The sequence below is a fragment of the Equus quagga genome, chromosome 5 (assembly GCF_021613505.1).
Source record: "Equus quagga isolate Etosha38 chromosome 5, UCLA_HA_Equagga_1.0, whole genome shotgun sequence".
Classification (NCBI taxonomy): domain Eukaryota; kingdom Metazoa; phylum Chordata; class Mammalia; order Perissodactyla; family Equidae; genus Equus; species Equus quagga.
Window position 1 is genome coordinate 77,897,044 of NC_060271.1, and position 18,703 is coordinate 77,915,746.

An 18,703-nucleotide genomic window follows, 5' to 3' on the forward strand; every position below is an offset into this window, starting at 1 on the left:
ATACTAGATTCACAAAAGATTAAACATCTCTATAACCTTATCATTTTTTGGATGTGGAAATGATAAATGTCTCTCCCACCACCCCTCCAAATCCCAGAGGTCTCAGTAGGTTTGGGGTGGACACTTCTTAACTCATAAAATGGCAATACTTCAGGGGTATCTTCAGTTTCTTCAACTCCTTCAATCCACTTCATAAAAATATCCCTTTAAAAACCTTCAAAAGTGTTTGCACACGTGTAGTTGCCATGAGTCTAAGTGACGGTCAAGGCGAGGTAAATAGACCCAGGATCCAGAACTCCCATGAGCTTGCAATTTAGGAATGATCAGGAAAGACTGGAACATCAGTTATTGAATAAACACACAAATGTAAAGAAGGTCACTTTCATTTGGTTCAAGCAAATAAATAAATAAACAAATAGGTAAAGGGCATTTAATGAGTGATAAATCAACTATAAACCCAGGAATTATCTGGACCCTCTGGCAAGTCATCTGACAAACATGCACTGTGTCTAATGCATGCCACACCCAGGACTGGTGCTCAAAGGGCTGCACAGATGAATAAGAACCGGTGCCCGCCCTCAAGGAGCTCGGAGTCTCATAGGGGAGATAGGTGTCTACACAAATAGCTATTTTATACAAAAATGCAGAATCTGACCAAGACTTAAAAATGGGGGGGGGGGCACAAATATACAGTGATAAGGGGAAGGACTAATCTGTTTGAGAATTTGAGTCACCTTATGCTGGAACCTGGAGGAAAAGGCAGGGAGATCCTCACTAGAGAAGTCTATGAGCGAGAGGCTTGGAGAAAAGAGACTACCATATGCTTAAGGCTTAGAAAGGGTGAGAAGCAGTGAGGACAAGGGGCACAAGGAAGGACAGCCTCTAAATCTGAGTCACTCCTGGGCTTTCCAGAGGGCCCAAGAGTCCCCAATGGTGAGGCTAATGTGGCCAAAGCGATAGGAGGGCTGGGCACAGATGCTGGGTTGGGAGCTCTGGAGGGAAAGATGAAGAGCTGCAGCAGCCCCGGGACCCACCACTGGGCGAGGCTGTCTCTGCAGGGGCAGGTCTCTGGGGCGCAGGAGGCTCCCTGGTTGGAGAGTCACATCAGGGGCTGGGATAGGATACTGGTAGGAAGGTGCTGCATGGGATGTGAGGAAGCACAGATAGTAGAGTGTAGTGGTTAGGGACATGGATCTGGAACCCAACTTCTGCATTTATGTCCCAGAATTCCCACTTCCTAGCTCCTTAATCTTAGATTAAAACATAAGCTGTCTGTTCCTCAGATTCCTCATCTGTAAAGTGTGGACAAGAAAGTCACCTACCTCTTAGAGCTGTGATGAGCAGAAGATGAGTTGACAGATATAAAGTGCTGGCACAGAGTTAGTAGTCGTCAGTGTCATTAGGATTATTCTCTAGTCATTTGACCCAAGTGCCTACCCTCTCTCTCTGTCCCCACTGGTTTTTGCAAAAATTGATTCCATTTTAATCCAGGGCCAATTCATTCAATTGGTCAAAACATGGCTACTGGGGCCTGTGGACTGGAGCTCAGTCTCTCCATGAATCCATTAATGCTTCTTAGTTCTGCAACAAAAATGAAGCACACCTCCAGCACAGACCCCACCCTGGGAGGGGCACCATTGGAAAGCAGTTGCCCTTGGTCATGAGGGAGCCCTGTAAGGAAAGCAGGAGTGGGCAGGGACTTCATCTCCCCAACCCCCCATTGAACAATCAATTTGGACCCCACCACTCCCATCATTCTTTACTTTTCTAAAATAAGGGCAGAGACTAAATGTTTTCAATCACAGGTTTTGGTCCCTCTTCTTCCCACCCACCTTCCCATCTCCTCCAGCCCCTCTCACGAAGCTAACACCCCAAAGAAGAGAGTCTTGACTCTCCTGCTGCTCTGGAGAAAGGCTCAGCCTCTGATAACACAAGAGACACGAGGCTCTTGAAGGCAGCAGAACCACCACGCAGCTCTGGAGCTCGAAGGCAAAGGTGACAGCAGCAGGCAGCCTGCAGCCTATATATGAAGCTGCCAGGAAAGTGACTGTTTCCAGGGTGAGCTGACACAGCCATTCAGGAAACTAGCAACTCAGAACTTAGCAACGTAATTGAAGCCTGCCAGGCTCACCTCTCACACCTCCACCCCCAGCCCAGCTCCTGCTCTGCGCAGGGCTGCTTTGGAGGATTTGCCGCTGGCACCCAACAGCTGGGTGAATTGTGCTCACGTGTGTTTCCCAAACAGCCCTGGAGGAAATCTGGGTCTTCCACAGTGGTGGGGGTTTGGGACTCGACCACAGGGCTCTGTTGGTGGAAATAATAGCAACCCAGTAAAGAGAGGGACAACAGAGTGGAAGGAGAAAGCACAAAGCGCTGTCCAGGGAAGTGAATCAGCCCAGGCTCTCCCACTTGGAAACAGATAGTGTGTGCTTGGGGTGATGAATGATTCTTCTCTTAATCACTGATATTAGAACAACCACAAGGGCAACGGCAGACTAAACAAGAGAAATTAAGGAATCCACGTACCGACAGGATGCATTTACTTAAGATAGAGGGTCCTCACAACAACTTGCCTGCACCAGCTCCCAGACCACTTCCTACCTGAACCTGCATGGGGGCAAAATGGCCTCGGCAAGAAGCAGCTCGATGGGGCTCTGTTCTCTCCTCACCAGGATGACAACCCCATTGTCATGGCCACAAGGACCAGGAAAGACCTGGGTAGAAGCAGCAAAATCCAGGGAGATTTGCTTCGGCAGAAGTCTGAAATTAACATGGAGAAGAAATGGTTGAGAGAGAGAGTTTAGCCAAAGAGACAGGATCTCCAAAGCCAGGACGAGGTGGGGTTACCAGCGGCAGCCCGGAAAGGTAATCCTTGGCCACACACAGCCTTCGAAGAGGGATTCCTTGTGTCTTGGGCCAGATGACGCCTCGAACTGGCCTCCAGGCACTTTTTTTTTTTCTTATTTTAACAGATACATTTGATTTTATAGACTTTCATCTCAGTGCTATTTGAACATTTGCTGTCTTGATGTGGGCTATTTTAATTGTTCATTTTCTAGCCCTACCCTTATTTTCTTACTTTCTCTTTCTAATTTTCAAGCTTCTAGTTCTACCTTCTCTATTATTTTCCCTTACCTTCCACATCCTATGTATTAAACTTCATTCTTTAGAAAACTATTTGCTTCTATATTTTAGCCTTTCTATTTAAAAACGTCTAATCTTTAAAAATTCTGCCTTCTATTTTCTTATATATCCCTTTAAAATGTTACTTGTTTAGATATTTACAGATTTAATACTTTCCATTGCATTTAGTTTTAGCTCAATCTTTTATTCTTAAGGGGGGAAAAACTTGTTATTGACTGTATCAGTCATATTCCAGAGCAGGAATGTGGCAGATTGTACTTCCTAAAAATGGCCACAATATTTCCACCCCACATGCTCTTCCAGAACTTTGCCACTTTTCCATCAAGATGTTGTGTCTAAGTCCTCTCCCCTTAAAACTGAGTGGGTTGAACCTGGGTGAGTCTTTACGACTATCTTGACTGCTGGAGCACGGCAGAATAATGCTGTGGGACTTGTGAAGGTAAGTAATAAAGATGATGACACACACACCCCCTTGGAACCCAGCCACCATGCAGTGAGGAGAGGCCCACGTGGATAGGAAGCAAGCAACTCAGCTGACAGCCAGCACCAATTGCCCTCCGTATGAGTGAGCCTTCTCAGAAGTACATCATCCAGCCTTCAGGAAAGCCCATCCAACTTAGATGGTGCGGAACAGAGATGCGCTTTCCCAGCCAAGCCCTGCCCAAATCATAGATTTGTGAGCAAAATAAATGATTGTTGCTGCTTCAAACCACTAAGTTTTGAGTGGTTTGTTATGCAGCAATAAGATAACTGAAACAAGTAAATAGAAACAACTTTAGGTATTTTAAAGAGGAAGAGCTTTATTAGAGGCTATCAGGGACTTACAAAATCTTTGGAAGGGCTGGAATGAATCTCAGATGTAAAATTATTGAATTCAAAACCACGATACTACAATAGATGCAATCCAGGGACTAGGAAGTCCCTACTGGCCAACACAACCACCTTTCAACACCTAAGAAGCCAGGGAATGGATGCTGGAGCACTACTGCGGGGAAGAAAACTCATGTCTCCTTGACATGGCTTGACAGCAGAGCAAACCAAAGAAGCAGGAAGATGACTTCTGCCCCACGCCCGCCTTCCAAATCTCACACACACATCTACTTGGTATTAGCTAATTTGCAATCAGAATTCTAGCTGCAAAGGAGTCTGAGAACCATGGTTTTCAGCTTCCCAGCCTCTGCAACACAGAGAGGCCCTTAGAAGCAAGGTGAAATCAAGATTAAGCAAATCAGCCAAAAGTACCCACATCTGCCTTTCAGCCAATCGATTACATCAATGTTTACCTTTTTAAACTGTTTTTACTACACTGTCATCTCCTTTTTTTTTTTCTCTTCTCCATCTTTATTACCTTGTTTTTCATGATTCGTTTTTATACCAACCAGCAGAATTAATGGATGGAACAATGATCACATGGAGGAGACTGGACACTACAAGCACGGGGATCAAAACCTTCTGCACCCAGGAGCACCTGCAGCCCTCACCTGGCCTCTCCTCACAGATATCCAGGCCTTAGGGCCGGCTTGCCACTTGCACCCGTCTCCTTCTGTCTCCTCAGCCCCACTCTCCAAAGGTTAGCCCTGTTAATAGTCTGAAGTGTATTCATCCAGTTACTGTTCTATAGATTAATATTTTTAATACTCATAAAAATTCAATGGACTCAAAATATATACTGTTCTGCAATTAGTTTTTATGTTAAAGTGTATTGAAACACCTTTCTAACAGTATATACGGCTCTATCTCATTTTCAACAGCCACAAGTTTTTCAATGGCATGAATTACTGTAGTTATTTAACTAATCTTCTCTTGATGGATATGTAGTTTGTGTCCAGTATTTTTCTACGACAATCGATGCTATAAGGAATCTTCATGGGGCTGGCTCTGTGGCCGAGTGGTTAAGTTCGTGCACTCCGCTGAGGCGGCCCAGGGTTCGGATCCTGGGCGCGGACATGGCACCGCTCGTCAGGCCACGTTGAGGTGGCGTCCCACATCTCACAACTAGAAGGACACGCAACTAAGATATACAACTGTGTATGGGGTGGGGGGTGGGAGGAGATTGGGGAGATAAAGCAGAAAAAAAAAAAAAGATTGGCAACAGTTGTTAGCCCAGGTGCTAATCTTTAAAAAAAAAAAGGAAGCTTCATGAGCTCCACATTACGGGAAGTTTTGTTTGGAGTAGATTTCTAGAGTCAAAGGAATTTCTTACTGTTTTTCTTTATTTTTAAATGCATTCTTATGGTTTAAAAAATTCAAACAAGGAGTTACATAAAGCAAAATGCAGAAATCCCTCTACAGGGTCAGCCCTGTGGCCAAGTGGTTAAGTTCACGCGCTCCGCTTCAGTGGCCCAGGGTTTCGCCAGTTCGAATCCTGGGCACAGACATGGCACCACTCATCAGGCCATGCTGAGGCGGCATCCCACATGCCACAACTAGAAGGACCCACAACTAAAAATATACAACTATGTACTGGGGGGATTTGGGGAGAAAAAGCAATTAAAAAAAAAAGATTGGCAACAGTTGTTAGCTCAAGTGCCAATCTTTAAAAAAAAAGAAGAAAAAAATCCCTTTACATACACTTCTCCAAAGTTAAACACTCTTAACATTTTCATGTATGTTCTTCAAGGCCTTTCTCTATGTGTATACAAACACACACCAGAAACACATACACACAAATATAATTGTCTTTCAAAAATGGAGTCATTTTATGTATATTGCTCTGTGTTGCCTTTAAAGTTAACAATATCATAAAATAAAATGTGTAATAATAAGCATTATCATAAATAATTCTCTATGTTTAGATACATCTCATTCTTTTTCAAAGCCAATGCTGAATATTATTAACCTTTTAAACTTTTGCCTGTCTGAAGGGTAAAAATCTTTCTCTCTTACATCTTACTGTTGTTTGATTTGCATCTATCTTATTAGCAATGAGATAGAATATGTTTTTATCTCTTTATCATTTGCATTGTTCCTTCTTTAAGTTGCCTGTCAGATACTTTGGCTATTTTTCTATTAGGTTGTTGTCTCTTTAAATTTATTCGTAGGTTCTCTTTCAATATTAAGCCATGTCTATTACATATAGAGAGAAATTCTTTTCTCCAACACTGTCCTTTGTTTTAAATTCTTTTTATGATGGCTTTTATCAAATGACATTTAAAATTTTCACATAAATTTACTTTAAAAAATCTTACAAAGTATGTATTCTACTTTTTTCCCTACAGGTCTTCCCAGTTGTCTCAATGCCATTTATTCAATAATCAAATTTTTCCCATTACCATGAAATTCTACTTTTATCATTTGCTAAATTCCTTATATATGTGGCTTGGTTTCTTGACTATTCCACTGATTCACTTGGATATTCTTGAGCTTATTACTATATTTTTTTAATGTTCTTTTTTTGCTGAAGTAGATGAGATCTTTTATTCATCCTTTTTATTTATATATTTTAAAGCTATATAGTAGGTCATAAGGGTTTATAACTGTTATATCTTTTCATTGTCATTCATTTCTAAATCATTTTCCTTTTGGCTTCCTCAAAACAAACATAAAAGCAAACAACAACAACAAAAACCTACTTCCATGAGTAGAAGAATGGATAAACAAACTGGTATATTCAAAAGACAGAATATTAGTCAGTGATTTTAAAAAAAGAATAAATTACTGATACATGTAAAACATGGAGTGAATAAATCTTACAGACATTATGTTGAGCAAAAGAAGCCAGACACAAAACAGCACACACTGAATGATTCCTTGTATACCAAGTTCAAGAATAGGTAAAACTAACCTATAGGGATAGAATTAAGAAAAGTGGTTACCCCAAAGAGGGGTGTCTATTGACTGGAAAGAGGCACAAGGGAACTTTCCGGGGGATTTATATGTTCTATATCTTGATTTGGATAAAAAGCCATCAAATTGTATACTTCAAGAGTTGCTCCTTTTACTGTATATAAATTATAGCTCCATAAATAAAATAGCGTGTTTGGTTGAAGGACTCTGCTTTTTCTGCTGATTCTCCACCTAAATAAATGACTACTCCATTGTCAAACCCAGAATCCGAGAGTCAATCCTGATTTCTTCCTCTCCCTTCTGCCCCATGTCTAGCTAATTACCCACATACATGACATGCACCGCTTAACAATGGGATACGTTCTGAGAAATTCGTCGTTAGGTGATTTTGTTATTGTGCAAACATCATAGGGTGTACTGAAGGGAAACAAAATTTGCTACCCCAAAATGCGTCTCTTTAACATGAGGATTATTTTAGGCTGATATTATTTTTTTTTTTTTGAAGATTGGCACCTGAGCTAATATTGGTTGCCAATCTTCTTTCTTTTCTTCTACTTTTCTCCCCAAAGCCCCCCCCAGTACATAGTTGTATATTCTAGTCGTAGGTCATTCTGGTTGTGCTGTGTGGGACGCCACCTCAGCATGGCCTGAGGAGCAGTGCTAGGTCTGCACCCAGGACCCGAACCAGCGAAACCCTGGGCTGCTGAAGCAGAGCGCAGAAACTTAACCACTGGGCCACCAAGCCGGCCCCTGGGCTGATAATTTTAAAGAAACAAAAGACTCAAAGTTTTTCTTGTTACCTCCCCCTTAACTGCCTAAAAGAATTCAGATTAAAAAACCTGTCCCAGGTAGCAAACTATGACCTTAGCATAACATGAAGTAGGGGGTAGACAGGGAAGAACCTAGAAAAGCCTGTTTGTTGGGCTCCCCTCTGTGTTCTTCTGTTTCTGTGTGGCCAAACACTTGTTTTCCAAGTGTTTGCTCCTTTTCACCTACCTGCAGATTGCCTTCCTTCCCTTCGAAGTCCCTGACTCTCCCCACCCCCAACACTTTCTTTCATCTTTAGCTGAGGATGGTATTTTAGTTGAGGGCTTCAGCCATTTTGGTGAGTTACTCGGTTTTCCTGGGTTTCTCCCATCAATACATATTATTAAATTTTTGTTTATTTTTCTCCTGTTAATCTGTCTCAGGTCAATTCAATTCTTAGACCAGCAGAAGAACCTAGAAGGGTAGAGGAAAATTTCTTCCTCCCACACAGTACTTACACAAACTTAGATGGCACAGCCTACTAGACACCCAGGCTATATGATGCTAATCTTATGGGACCACTGTCATATATGTGGTTCGTCATTGACTGAAATGTAATTATGTGGTGCATAACTGTATGTCCATTATAGACTAGCTCTTAAGTGGCTGTTGACTCTTAAAACTTCTCCTTTCCTGTTACCACCACCAGGGTTCAAGCCTCATGACCTCCTCTCACCTGAACTGCTGTGGCAGCCTTCTAACCCATCTCCCCTCCAGGTCACCTTCCATATAGTAGGCAGACTGGCCTTTCTAAAATAAAGACCCCATCTCCTACACAGCCTAAACCTCTTCAAAGGCAACTTATTGCCCTAGGGATAAAGTCTGGATGCCTAAATATGCTTAAAAAGGTCCTCCATTATCCTGAACTTGCCCGTCTCTCCAGCCTGACCCCATGTCTCCTTTCTTTCACTCTGTATACCCCAGCCATCATGGACTTCCTTCCGTTCCCTGAAGTCTTCTCTCTCTCCCACCCCTCTTTCTCTCACCTTCTGGCCTTTGCCTATGCTATCCCTTTGCCTAAAACATTCTCCCCACTCAAGCTTCCCTTTTTTTCTTGGCTTTCACTCCAACTTCCAGTCTCAATTGGAATGTCACTTCCTTGAGGGAAGCCTTCCCCGAAATTCTTGACTAAATAACTTATGTCTTGCCTCATTTTATGATCCCAAACTACCCTGCCCTTCCCCCACTGTCACATGCATCACACCTTTCTGTAATAATTTGTTGAAGTGGTTGATATGTTAGATCCTCAATAAACAAGCAGATGAACGAATAAATGAATGAATGAGAGCAAGGATTGGAAGGAAAAAGCTACTCATAAAATTCAGGTCATGGTAGCCAATCCTGCCCCTTATATGAGGAGGTGCCCAGAAAACACAGGACACAGACAGGGGCAGGGTTATCCACTATTTCTTAACTGTATATTTTGCTCCTCACACCACTTCTCATTGCTGTAGTGCATGCTTGCACTTCAACTGCTTAATTTGTTAATTCTAGCTCTTAATCTGCAGACTGTAGGTAGAGCAAATAAGAAACCTCCATTTCACAGTTGAGAAGCAAGCACAGAATGGATTGGCAGTTTGTTCAGGGTCACAGAACAAGCTAACAGCAGACGCAGGTTGGAATCAGTTCCCCTGACTCCCAGGCTTGAGGTCACTACTCCATGATGGGATTCTTTACGACCCTGTAGGCGTGTGGGCTTCATGGGAACCGGTGTTTAGATGTCCTGTTGAAGTTCCTTCCATTCCCTAACTACCCTGTACCAGAAACCCGCTGTACATCACTGATAAAGTCAGTTCTGTTCTGGGCCCCTGCTTGCTGCTGCCTGGGCAGGGGACCCCCAGGGCCCTCCCGCTCATGCCCTGATTGAATAAAGGTCCCTGCTGGAGTCTTCACATGGCACACCACATGAATGTGTGGGACCCACTGGTTGCCAAGCTGAATATGGCTCCAGATTATTCTAGGAAATAAATACATTGTTTTGCTCTGGATTGCAGGAATTGCTAATTACAGATTTTTATTTTGGGCAGTGTTCCTTGGAGCTGGCAGACAGATGGAGTAGGCGACTTGCTCCAGGGGCATTGTTAAGCAGAGGGAACTATCCATTTCTGCCCCTGTTATGAGAACCTGCCAGAGTCCATTGCTGCCTAGCTCCTGCCCTCAGGGCCCGAGGCAGAGGCCTCTTGGAAGGCTTCCTGGCTCCCTGTGGTTTCCTCTTCTCTGGGAATGGCCCTCAAAACACAAGTGCAAGCCCCTAATGGTCTTATCAGCTGTATATTACCCTGCCCCCTAGCCAGATAATTGTCCTAGGGAGGATAGCAGAGGTCTTTTCTGGGAATTCCTACCTGGTATTCCTACCTGGAACTGAGAACAAAAATCCATTTATCACAGCAGGCTGACATGGAAAACACATAGAACACACAGAATCTTCTAGTGGCCAGGTTTTTAGTCATGTGAGAGAAAAGAGGAAGACTATTGTAAGACGGAAGATGAGAGAGGGCAGAAGAGAGTGGGATGAGCTCAGGTGAGAGGAAGCAGGAGGAGGCCGAGGAGAAGAGAAACAAGCCAGGTAGGTTTAGCAGGCTTGATTCTGATTCCAGTTCTGTTCTAGAACTATAGGCCTCTCAGTCTCTTTTTCACCTTCTCAACCCATGAAGTGAAAATCAATGCTCTGAACACCATTACCTAATCAAATAAAAACATATATCAAGATTCAAGTCCCTTATTGCCCACGAAGGGAGACCAGGCTTAGGTACAAAGGGTGGTGGGAGGCTGATTCCAAATCCCAGGGTGAGTAGCAGCATGACGTCACTGTGTCCATCCTCCTGCCTTGACCCTCCTAGAACCCATGCTAGTCATACCTCTTCTGTGATCACCTACCTCTCAGCTCTGTCCAGTGCTGAGTTGCCCAAGGAGGGGCGTAGAATGGAAGACAAGAGAAAGGATAGTCCCCTTCTCTCCTGTGGGAGAAGAGCTTAGAAGCTTCCGTGGAAGAATTCAAGAAACTTGTCCTAAATCTTTGCAGCCACCTTGTTCTCTGCGTCTCTATCTCCCGTAAGACCCAAACTAGAAAGAACAAAAGTAAGGAGGGTGCAGAAGCCCCCACACCCCATATTGTCACCCCAGGCCATGCCAGAACAGCCTCATCTCCAGTGCCCATGGCGGGGATGTGAGGAGCATGAGGAAGCCTCCCACTCAGATGGCTCAGCCCCTGGATCATGGAAAAGGAAAACCCAAGGCCCTGTAAAAACATTCTCGTCCTTACTGATAATCTTTACAAAGCAGATTAAAATATCACTGGGATACCTCTTTCTGCTTACCAGTTACCTCTCAGATGCTGCTGTCTGGCCTCAAAATTGGAACGATCTTTTTAAAAGAAGGTTTGACAATATATATTATAATTTTAAGTGTTTGTACCTTTAACCTAGGAATTATGCTTTTTGGAATCTAGCCTATGGTTATACTGTAGGTTCAAATCCTGGCATCATTGTTTACTAAGCTTCTAAGCTTGAACAAGTTTCTTAACCTCCTCCTGCCTCCGTTTCCCCATGTGTGAAATAGAGATAATAATGGTTCTCATCAAGTTGTTGTGAGAATAGAGGATTAAATGGTGAGAATATGTAAAGCTCTCAATACCTGGCACATAGTGCCCATTGTAAGCAGTATACAAATGTTAGCTAGCATGTGTTATCACCCCCATTGGTGCACCAAGTTCACATAAAAGGCTATGCACAGCCAGATTCTTCATATGTAGTAGTGAAAAACAGGCAACTATTGAGTCAAAAAATTATGTACATCTACATGATGGAACACTCTGGCATAGTTGTTAATAATGCTATAGATTAGTCTGCACCATGATTGGAGAAAAAGAAAGCCATTCAAGGCACAATGTTAAGTTAGTTACAAGAGTACATATAGTATGATACCATTGATATAAATGATGATGATGCTATGGTTGAATAGATGAATGTTGAATAAATAAGCATGAAGAAAAACCTATAGGAATCAACACGAAACTATTTAAATGAGTATATCTGGGTATAGAGTTGGGAAAGATATGTTTATTTTTTTTGCATTATACATTTTAACATGTTTGTCTTTCTTCCAATGAGCCTATGTTACTTTTGTGGGCATTAAAATAATAATAATAAGGACCCAAACCATAAACCAATGACTGGCCATGGCAAAGAAGAGGGAGGGGACAGAGAAGGATCTTGCCTCAGGGACATATGATCAGACTCCATCTGTCCTAGTGGCCAGTGAAGCCTAGGGGCACCGCAGGGGTCTTAGGAGGGCAGTTGTGTACTGCAGAGGTTGCAGCTGGAGGCAAATGTCATCTCTGCTGCAGCCTCCTTGACCTTGTTCCTTATTAGTCTGATGGCTGGATCTTGCCTCTGCCCCTCCTTTAAAAAAATCCTTCAGGAAGAGAAAAGGAGAGGGAGTGAGGGGAAGGGTGGGAGAGAAGAAGAAAGGAGAGGAAGAGGGGGAAGAGGAGAGGCAGAGAGAACGGAGAAGGGCACAGATACCCTGTCCCTGCATCTCTATGGCCCCAGGAAGTGGGATGTGGAACTGCTCCTCAGCTCTCTCTGTCAGGAGTCGCCATGGAGACTGAATGCTGGCCTCTTCATGATTAATACTCCAAGGCAGCTGTCTTCTTAGAGTCTTTTAAAATATATACACTATTATTTGAACACAATGATATTTAGAGCAGAAAGATCAAGGTGGGGAGTGAAGGAGGGGCAGTAGGGCTACCAGAATGATGATGGGGCGGGGCCCTCCCCAGGAGAGAGCAGGGAGGCTTACTCCTCTCCATCCCCCTCCCCTCCTTCCTCTCTGGATCCAGAGCTTCCAGTCTCACCCACTGCGGCATCAGCATCAGCATCCAAAGGGCCTGCGCAGCGCCTGGCACAGGGCTGTGCTCAATGAGCATTTGATGAATGAATTTGTTCATTCATTAATTCATTCAGGAATCGTCTATTCAGTGATTGCCTAGAAAGTAAACTCTCCTTCCCCTAGCTTTTCCCATGGAAATCAGAAATTTCTTCTCACCCTCCCCAAGGCCACACACACATACACCACCCCCACCACAAATGTCCACACTGGCTCCAAGGACCTGTATGCACTCCTTCTCAGCACATGTCTGACGTGACCCACAGTGTTCCTACCCATGGCAGTCGCTCCAGGGAATTCTTGCAGGGATGGACCCAGCCAGATGGAGTTTGCACATCATATCCTATTTGACAAGGTGGAGGGAGATCCTCCATCTAAAGCTGTCCTGGAGTGAATCCTTTTGTAAAATGAACGCTCTTTTCCTAAATTACCTTGTGGAGTAGGCTAGCCTGGGCTTGATTCTCAGTCCCACCACTGAATAGAAGTGTGGCCTCGAGCAAGTCATTTAACCTTTTAGAGTCTGTTTCCTCACTTGTGAAATGGGTCTCCAATTCCTTACTTCACAGAGCTTTTGTGATGATTAAATGACATTTGTAAAGTGCTCGATGTATGTGATTTCCCTTTGTGTAAACGTGTCTTTTTATATTTGCAGTGTGAATTAAAGTGGAGCTCATAGATCTAAGCTCCTCTCTCTTCCATCCCCTCCCAAAGACCTTTACTCTAGCTAGACCCAGAATCTCTCTTTAAGCTGTCAAAATTTGGGGGTAAGAGAGGCTGAGGTGGGAAGGGCTACAAAATGCCCATTTTCCTTTCACATTCCCTCCTCCTCTTCCTCCTCCTCAAGGAACCAAATGCAGATGCAATCGCCCTCCAGAGGTAGCCTTCCCACGTGTGAGTATGTGTCTGTGCATCCACTGAAGGTGAATGGCGCAAAGATGGGGATGTGGGCCAGTCCCCCTCAGAACACAAGCTATGTTCCCTGTCTCCTTTCCCACTCACTCCTCTTCCCCCAGCTCTGCCCTCCAACAAGAGGAAGTTGGGTGACTTGGATGCTCGTCTTAACACAGACCTAGCCCAACGGCCCTTGGCAGAGAGCAGCAAAGGTCCGGGAACTTGCCAAAGAAGTAGGGGAATTATCCAGGACTCAGAAGGAGGAGGAATGCTGTGGCAGAGGGAAGAACAGCAGAAGGGACGGGGGACCTGGGGCTGGCCAATCTGGCCCGACGGGGCAACCTGGGGAGCCCTGGACACCTGCCTAGCCAAACCCCTCTGCTCCCCCTCCCTCCCAGGCAGCAAGATGACAGAATGGATTTGAGACATGTGTGCCCTGCATGTCTGGTGTGGGCTCACCTGGTCTTGGCCACGCATTTGGATTAGAATCAAACCCAGGTCTGAAATAGAGTGTAAGGGAAATAGTGCTCTGTTGTGTCTAATCCTTACAGACATGTGCATTGCCTACACGCAAACATACATGCTGCTAACAGAGAACTATATCTATGGCACGTATTAGGACATGCTGCACGTGCACGACTCTGAAAACCTCTGTATGATTTCCAGACACGAGGAGAAGGTAGATGCAAGTGTGTTAGTGTGTGTTTTGCAGGTGTTCATGTTTGACACATTCTGTGGACACATTTGTAGGATCGTTATAGGGTGAAAGGTGGGGCAGCTAAGGATGGAGATGGGTCTCAGGGTCCTGCTAGAATAAAAACCAAAATATACTTTCTGGCCCACAGTAGGTACTTAAGGAATGAATACTGAATGAATGAATATTGAATGAATGAATCCTTGGATAATGGACATAGGGTGAAAGGCCCGAGAATTTGGTGGGGTTTGGGCATTCTTGGCACTATCTCTTGAAAAGGAGCGTAGCAGTAGGCAAGGGAGGTTGGGAGACACACTGCCAGTCATGCTGTTGCCCGTCACACCTGAATGGCTTTTTTCTCATTCTCAGGAAAGTAGAGAAGGAAGAGAGAACCCCAGCCCTGCTGCCCTCTTCACCTGCCAGCACTCAGAGTCCCCAAAATTGATGCTCTTCCAAAAGAAAAACATGCTATCCCATGTATTTATTTAATCTTCTAATTTGTTTCCGGAAAGGAGTTAAGTGAGCTATGACACAAAAGAAAATGAAAAATTTTAAAAGAGGATGAAAAAGTAAGACAGAGGGAAAAACACAGCAGAAGAGAGATGAAATCAGGAGAGTAGGCAGGCTTCTTTCCTAAAGAAGTCCAATTATTCCAGGTACTTATTCCAGGAAAACATATCCTGCGGATTCTCTGTGTGCTGCTGGGAACGACATCCCTAGAGTAAAAGCCATCTATATGAAGGCAGAAAAAAAGTCTACAGAAGCATCTCACACCCTGTGGATGAGGGAAGAGGGAACAGGAATTGGCCGTACTTCTCTGGAGGACAATTTGTCAGTTGTCTATCCAAATTTTACATATTCTTTGACTCAGAATTACACTCACTGGAATTTATCTCACACACATGTTCATATCTATATTGTCAAGGACATTACAACAATGTTGGTAAAAGCTAAAGGTTGGAAAGTTCCTATATGCTCATGGATAGAGGACAAATTGAGCTCCCTTACAGTGGAGTACTATACAGCCTTAAAAAAGAATGACCAACTTCTTTACGTTTGGACATGGAGCAATCTCTCAGCTACAATAAGTGGGAGAAAACTATATTGCAGGACAGTGTGTATGCTTGCATATGCATTTTTTTCTGAAAGAATACACAAAACCCTAGATGTGGCTACCTCAAGAAGTAGGTGGGTAAGGAAAAGAGGGACTTTTACTTTTCAATCTGGAACATGCCCTTTGGTACGGATTGACTTTTTCTCTCACCATTAGCAAGTATTCTGGTCCTTTTTAATTTAAATAAGTTATTTTTCCTAGAAAAAAAAAGAAAACCATTAAGAAAATGAAAACACACAAGTGTGAGCAAATAGCGAATAAAGGCAATATATCTCTGGCTTACTGAGTGTTCCTGTGCCAAGAACTTCGAATGCTCTAACCCAAGTGCTCTTTATAGCAAATTTATGAAGTAGATATACAATAATCTCCATTTCACAGGCGAGGAAACGGATGCTCAGGGAGATTAAATGACACAGCTACTAAGTGGCAGACAGAGGATTCGAACCACAAAGTGTGGAATCCTAAAACCCACGTGGGCTTTCCTCGCCGACCTCCGGCCGCTGCCTCCAGGTGGGAAGCGCACTTACTGGACGTCCGGCCCCACGCGGCGCAGCGCCCCAGCCTGGCGCACCCGCGGCCCCGGCGCGCACGGGGCTCCACGCTCGGGGAGCGCGCGCGCACGTAGCGGCGCGGCCCCGGCGGCGGCGGCGGCGACGTCACAGCCCGAGCTTTCCTTTTCGGGAGTCCCCGGCACACATCCTGTGTCCATGTTTGGGCATTTACGTCACGGCGGCAGTGCCGGGGCCTCCCGAAATGGCAGTGGCCCGGGGAGTCGGAAGCCCTGAGCCAGCGCCGCCGCTGCTATATAAGTGGGGGGGGCCGCGGGTTGGGGGAGCCCGGCTGCGCTTTGGAGAGGCGAGGAACCGCCGCCCGAGCCTAGTCCCAGCGAGCAAGGGCTTCTCGGCCCCCCGAACCCCTTTCCCAGAGGTGAGCGCCTGGAGCCAGGAGCCCGGACGCCTGGTTCTACGAGGCGCGGGGCGCGCAGCAGCCGGCCTCCCCGCTACCTGCGCGTCCCCAAGCCCAGCGGGCGAGGCCCCCGGCGCCCCGCAGCCGCTACCGCGCCATGCTCCACCTTAGCGAGTTTTCCAGCCCCGACGCGCTCCTGGTCAAGTCCACCGAGGGGTGTTGCTCCGAACCCAGCGCTGAACTGCCCCGGCTTCCCGCCAGGGACGCGCCCGCGGCCGCCGGCTACCCCGGAGGTAAGGAGCGCGGCAGGGGGTGCTCAGACGGCTGCGCAGCGCGGGGGCGCACGGTGCCTGAGAACATGCAGGGATTGGGACGCTGGAGCTGTGGGGGTAGGGGCGGTAGCAGGCTCGGGGGTCCTACGGCCGGTAGGAGCCTCGGAGGTCCTGGAGTGCGCACTCCCATTCCCACCCCCACCAGGCCACCAGCGCCTCCGCAGGAACCTGTGCGTGTATCAAGGCGTCCTTATGCCTGTGCACGTGTGTTTTGCGTGTGCATGTTTGTGTGTGCGTCTTGGGGCCTATGTCGGCTCGGGCTGGATCAGAATGTGCAAAAGGCACTTCGTATGTATCAATGCGCACCAGGGGCTTCTTGGGCAGGGGCTGCGGTCTCCGCGGCGCGCCCTTCTATGTACCCGGACCTGATTCCTGCTCCCTCCTCAGCAGGCGACTTCTTGAGCTGGGCTTTGAGCAGCTGCGGCGCCGGGGGGGACTTAACCGACTCCTGCTTCCTGGAGGGGCCTGCGCCCACGCCCCCTCCCGGCCTCAGCTACAGCGGTAGCTTCTTCATCCAGGCAGTACCCGAACACCCGCACGACCCAGAGGCACTCTTCAACCTCATGTCGGGCATCCTAGGCCTGGCGCCTTTCCCGGGTCCTGAGGCGGCAGCATCCCGGTCTCCGTTGGACGCCTCATTTCCCACAGGCCCCGACGCCTTGCTGCCGGGTCAGCCAGACCTTTACTCCCCGGATCTGGGCGCTGCCGCCTTCCCAGAGGCGTTCTGGGAGGCCTCGCCGTCGGCAGGTGCCCCCTCACAGTGCCTCTATGAGCCTCAACTCTCCCCACCCGACGTCAAGCCAGGCCTCCGGGCTCCTCCGGCCTCTCCAGCGCTGGACACTGCCTCGGCCTTCAAAGGCCCCTACGCTCCCTGGGAGCTGCTCTCAGCTGGGGCCCCAGGGAGTTGTGGGTCACAGGGAGGCTTCCAGGCCGCCCCCGAGGCCCGTTTCCCCACGATGGGGGCCAAGATTGAAGACCTGCTGTCCATCAGCTGCCCCGCCGAGCTGCCGGCCGGCCCAGCCAACAGACTCTACCCCACGGGGGCCTACGACACTTTCCCGCTGGCCCCGGGTGACTTAGGAGAGGGGGCCGAGGGCCTCCCGGCGCTCCTGACCCCTCCTAGTGGGGAGGGAGGGAGCAGCGGCGACGGCGGAGAGTTTCTGGCCAGTACGCAACCTCAGCTTTCCCCGTTGGGCCTCCGCAGCGCCGCAGCGGACTTCCCGAAACCTCTGGTGGCGGACATCCCCGGGAGCAGTGGCGTGCCTGAACCTCCGGGGCCGCCGCCGCCGGCCCCGTTCCCCCCAGCCAAGGCGCGGCGCAAGGGGCGTCGGGGCGGCAAGTGCAGCGCACGTTGCTTCTGCCCGCGGCCGCACGCCAAGGCCTTTGCTTGCCCGGTGGAAAGCTGTGTGCGCAGCTTTGCGCGCTCCGACGAGCTCAACCGCCACCTGCGCATCCACACAGGCCACAAGCCCTTTCAGTGCCGCATCTGCCTCCGCAACTTCAGCCGCAGCGACCACCTTACCACACACGTGCGCACTCACACCGGCGAGAAGCCCTTTGCCTGCGACGTGTGCGGCCGCCGCTTCGCGCGCAGCGATGAGAAAAAACGGCACAGCAAGGTGCACCTCAAGCAGAAGGCGCGCGCCGAGGAGCGACTCAAGGGCCTTGGCTTTTACTCGTTGGGCCTCTCCTTCGCCGCCCTGTGAAGGGAAAATACGTTTGTAGGTTGGGGCGCCGCCGCCTGGCGCTCACGAGAAGACGTGGCCCATCCCGCGTTTCCGCTCCTCTTCCCACCTCTTTCCCGCACGCCCCGGGGCGGGCCTCTGGTCCTGCTTCCAGTTCCTTCGAAGAGCCCGCTGCGCACGCCTCGTTCAGCACCAGCTCCGTGGACAGCTCCCGCCGTCCGGGCTCCCGAAGCCGCGCTCTGGGGGAAGTCCTCTCAGGCCGCCCCCTGAGTAGGCACTTCCTTGGGACTCAAGGCAGTCTTTTGTAACTGGCACTCGCCCCACGCCCTCCCCTAGACCCCCCAGAGACAGGCTGGGGCAGCGCGGAGCCGGTCTCGCGCGGGATTTTGTACAGCAATGTCGTTTCCAGCAGCCATTGGTTGTAACGTTTTGCTTTGGGGTTATTTCCTTTTTGTTG

At 47.6% G+C, this 18,703-nt stretch overlaps 1 protein-coding gene across 1 annotated transcript; it reads left to right on the forward strand.

Moving 5' to 3' along the window:
• The first annotated feature begins 16,076 nt into the window (after nt 1–16,076).
• EGR4 (early growth response 4) lies at nt 16,077–18,267 on the forward strand. Its single transcript, XM_046660420.1, is given in 5 exon segments — nt 16,077–16,148; nt 16,150–16,237; nt 16,240–16,300; nt 16,302–16,522; nt 16,952–18,267. Coding segments are annotated over 5 exon segments (1,758 nt in total).
• The last annotated feature ends 436 nt before the right edge of the window (nt 18,268–18,703 follow it).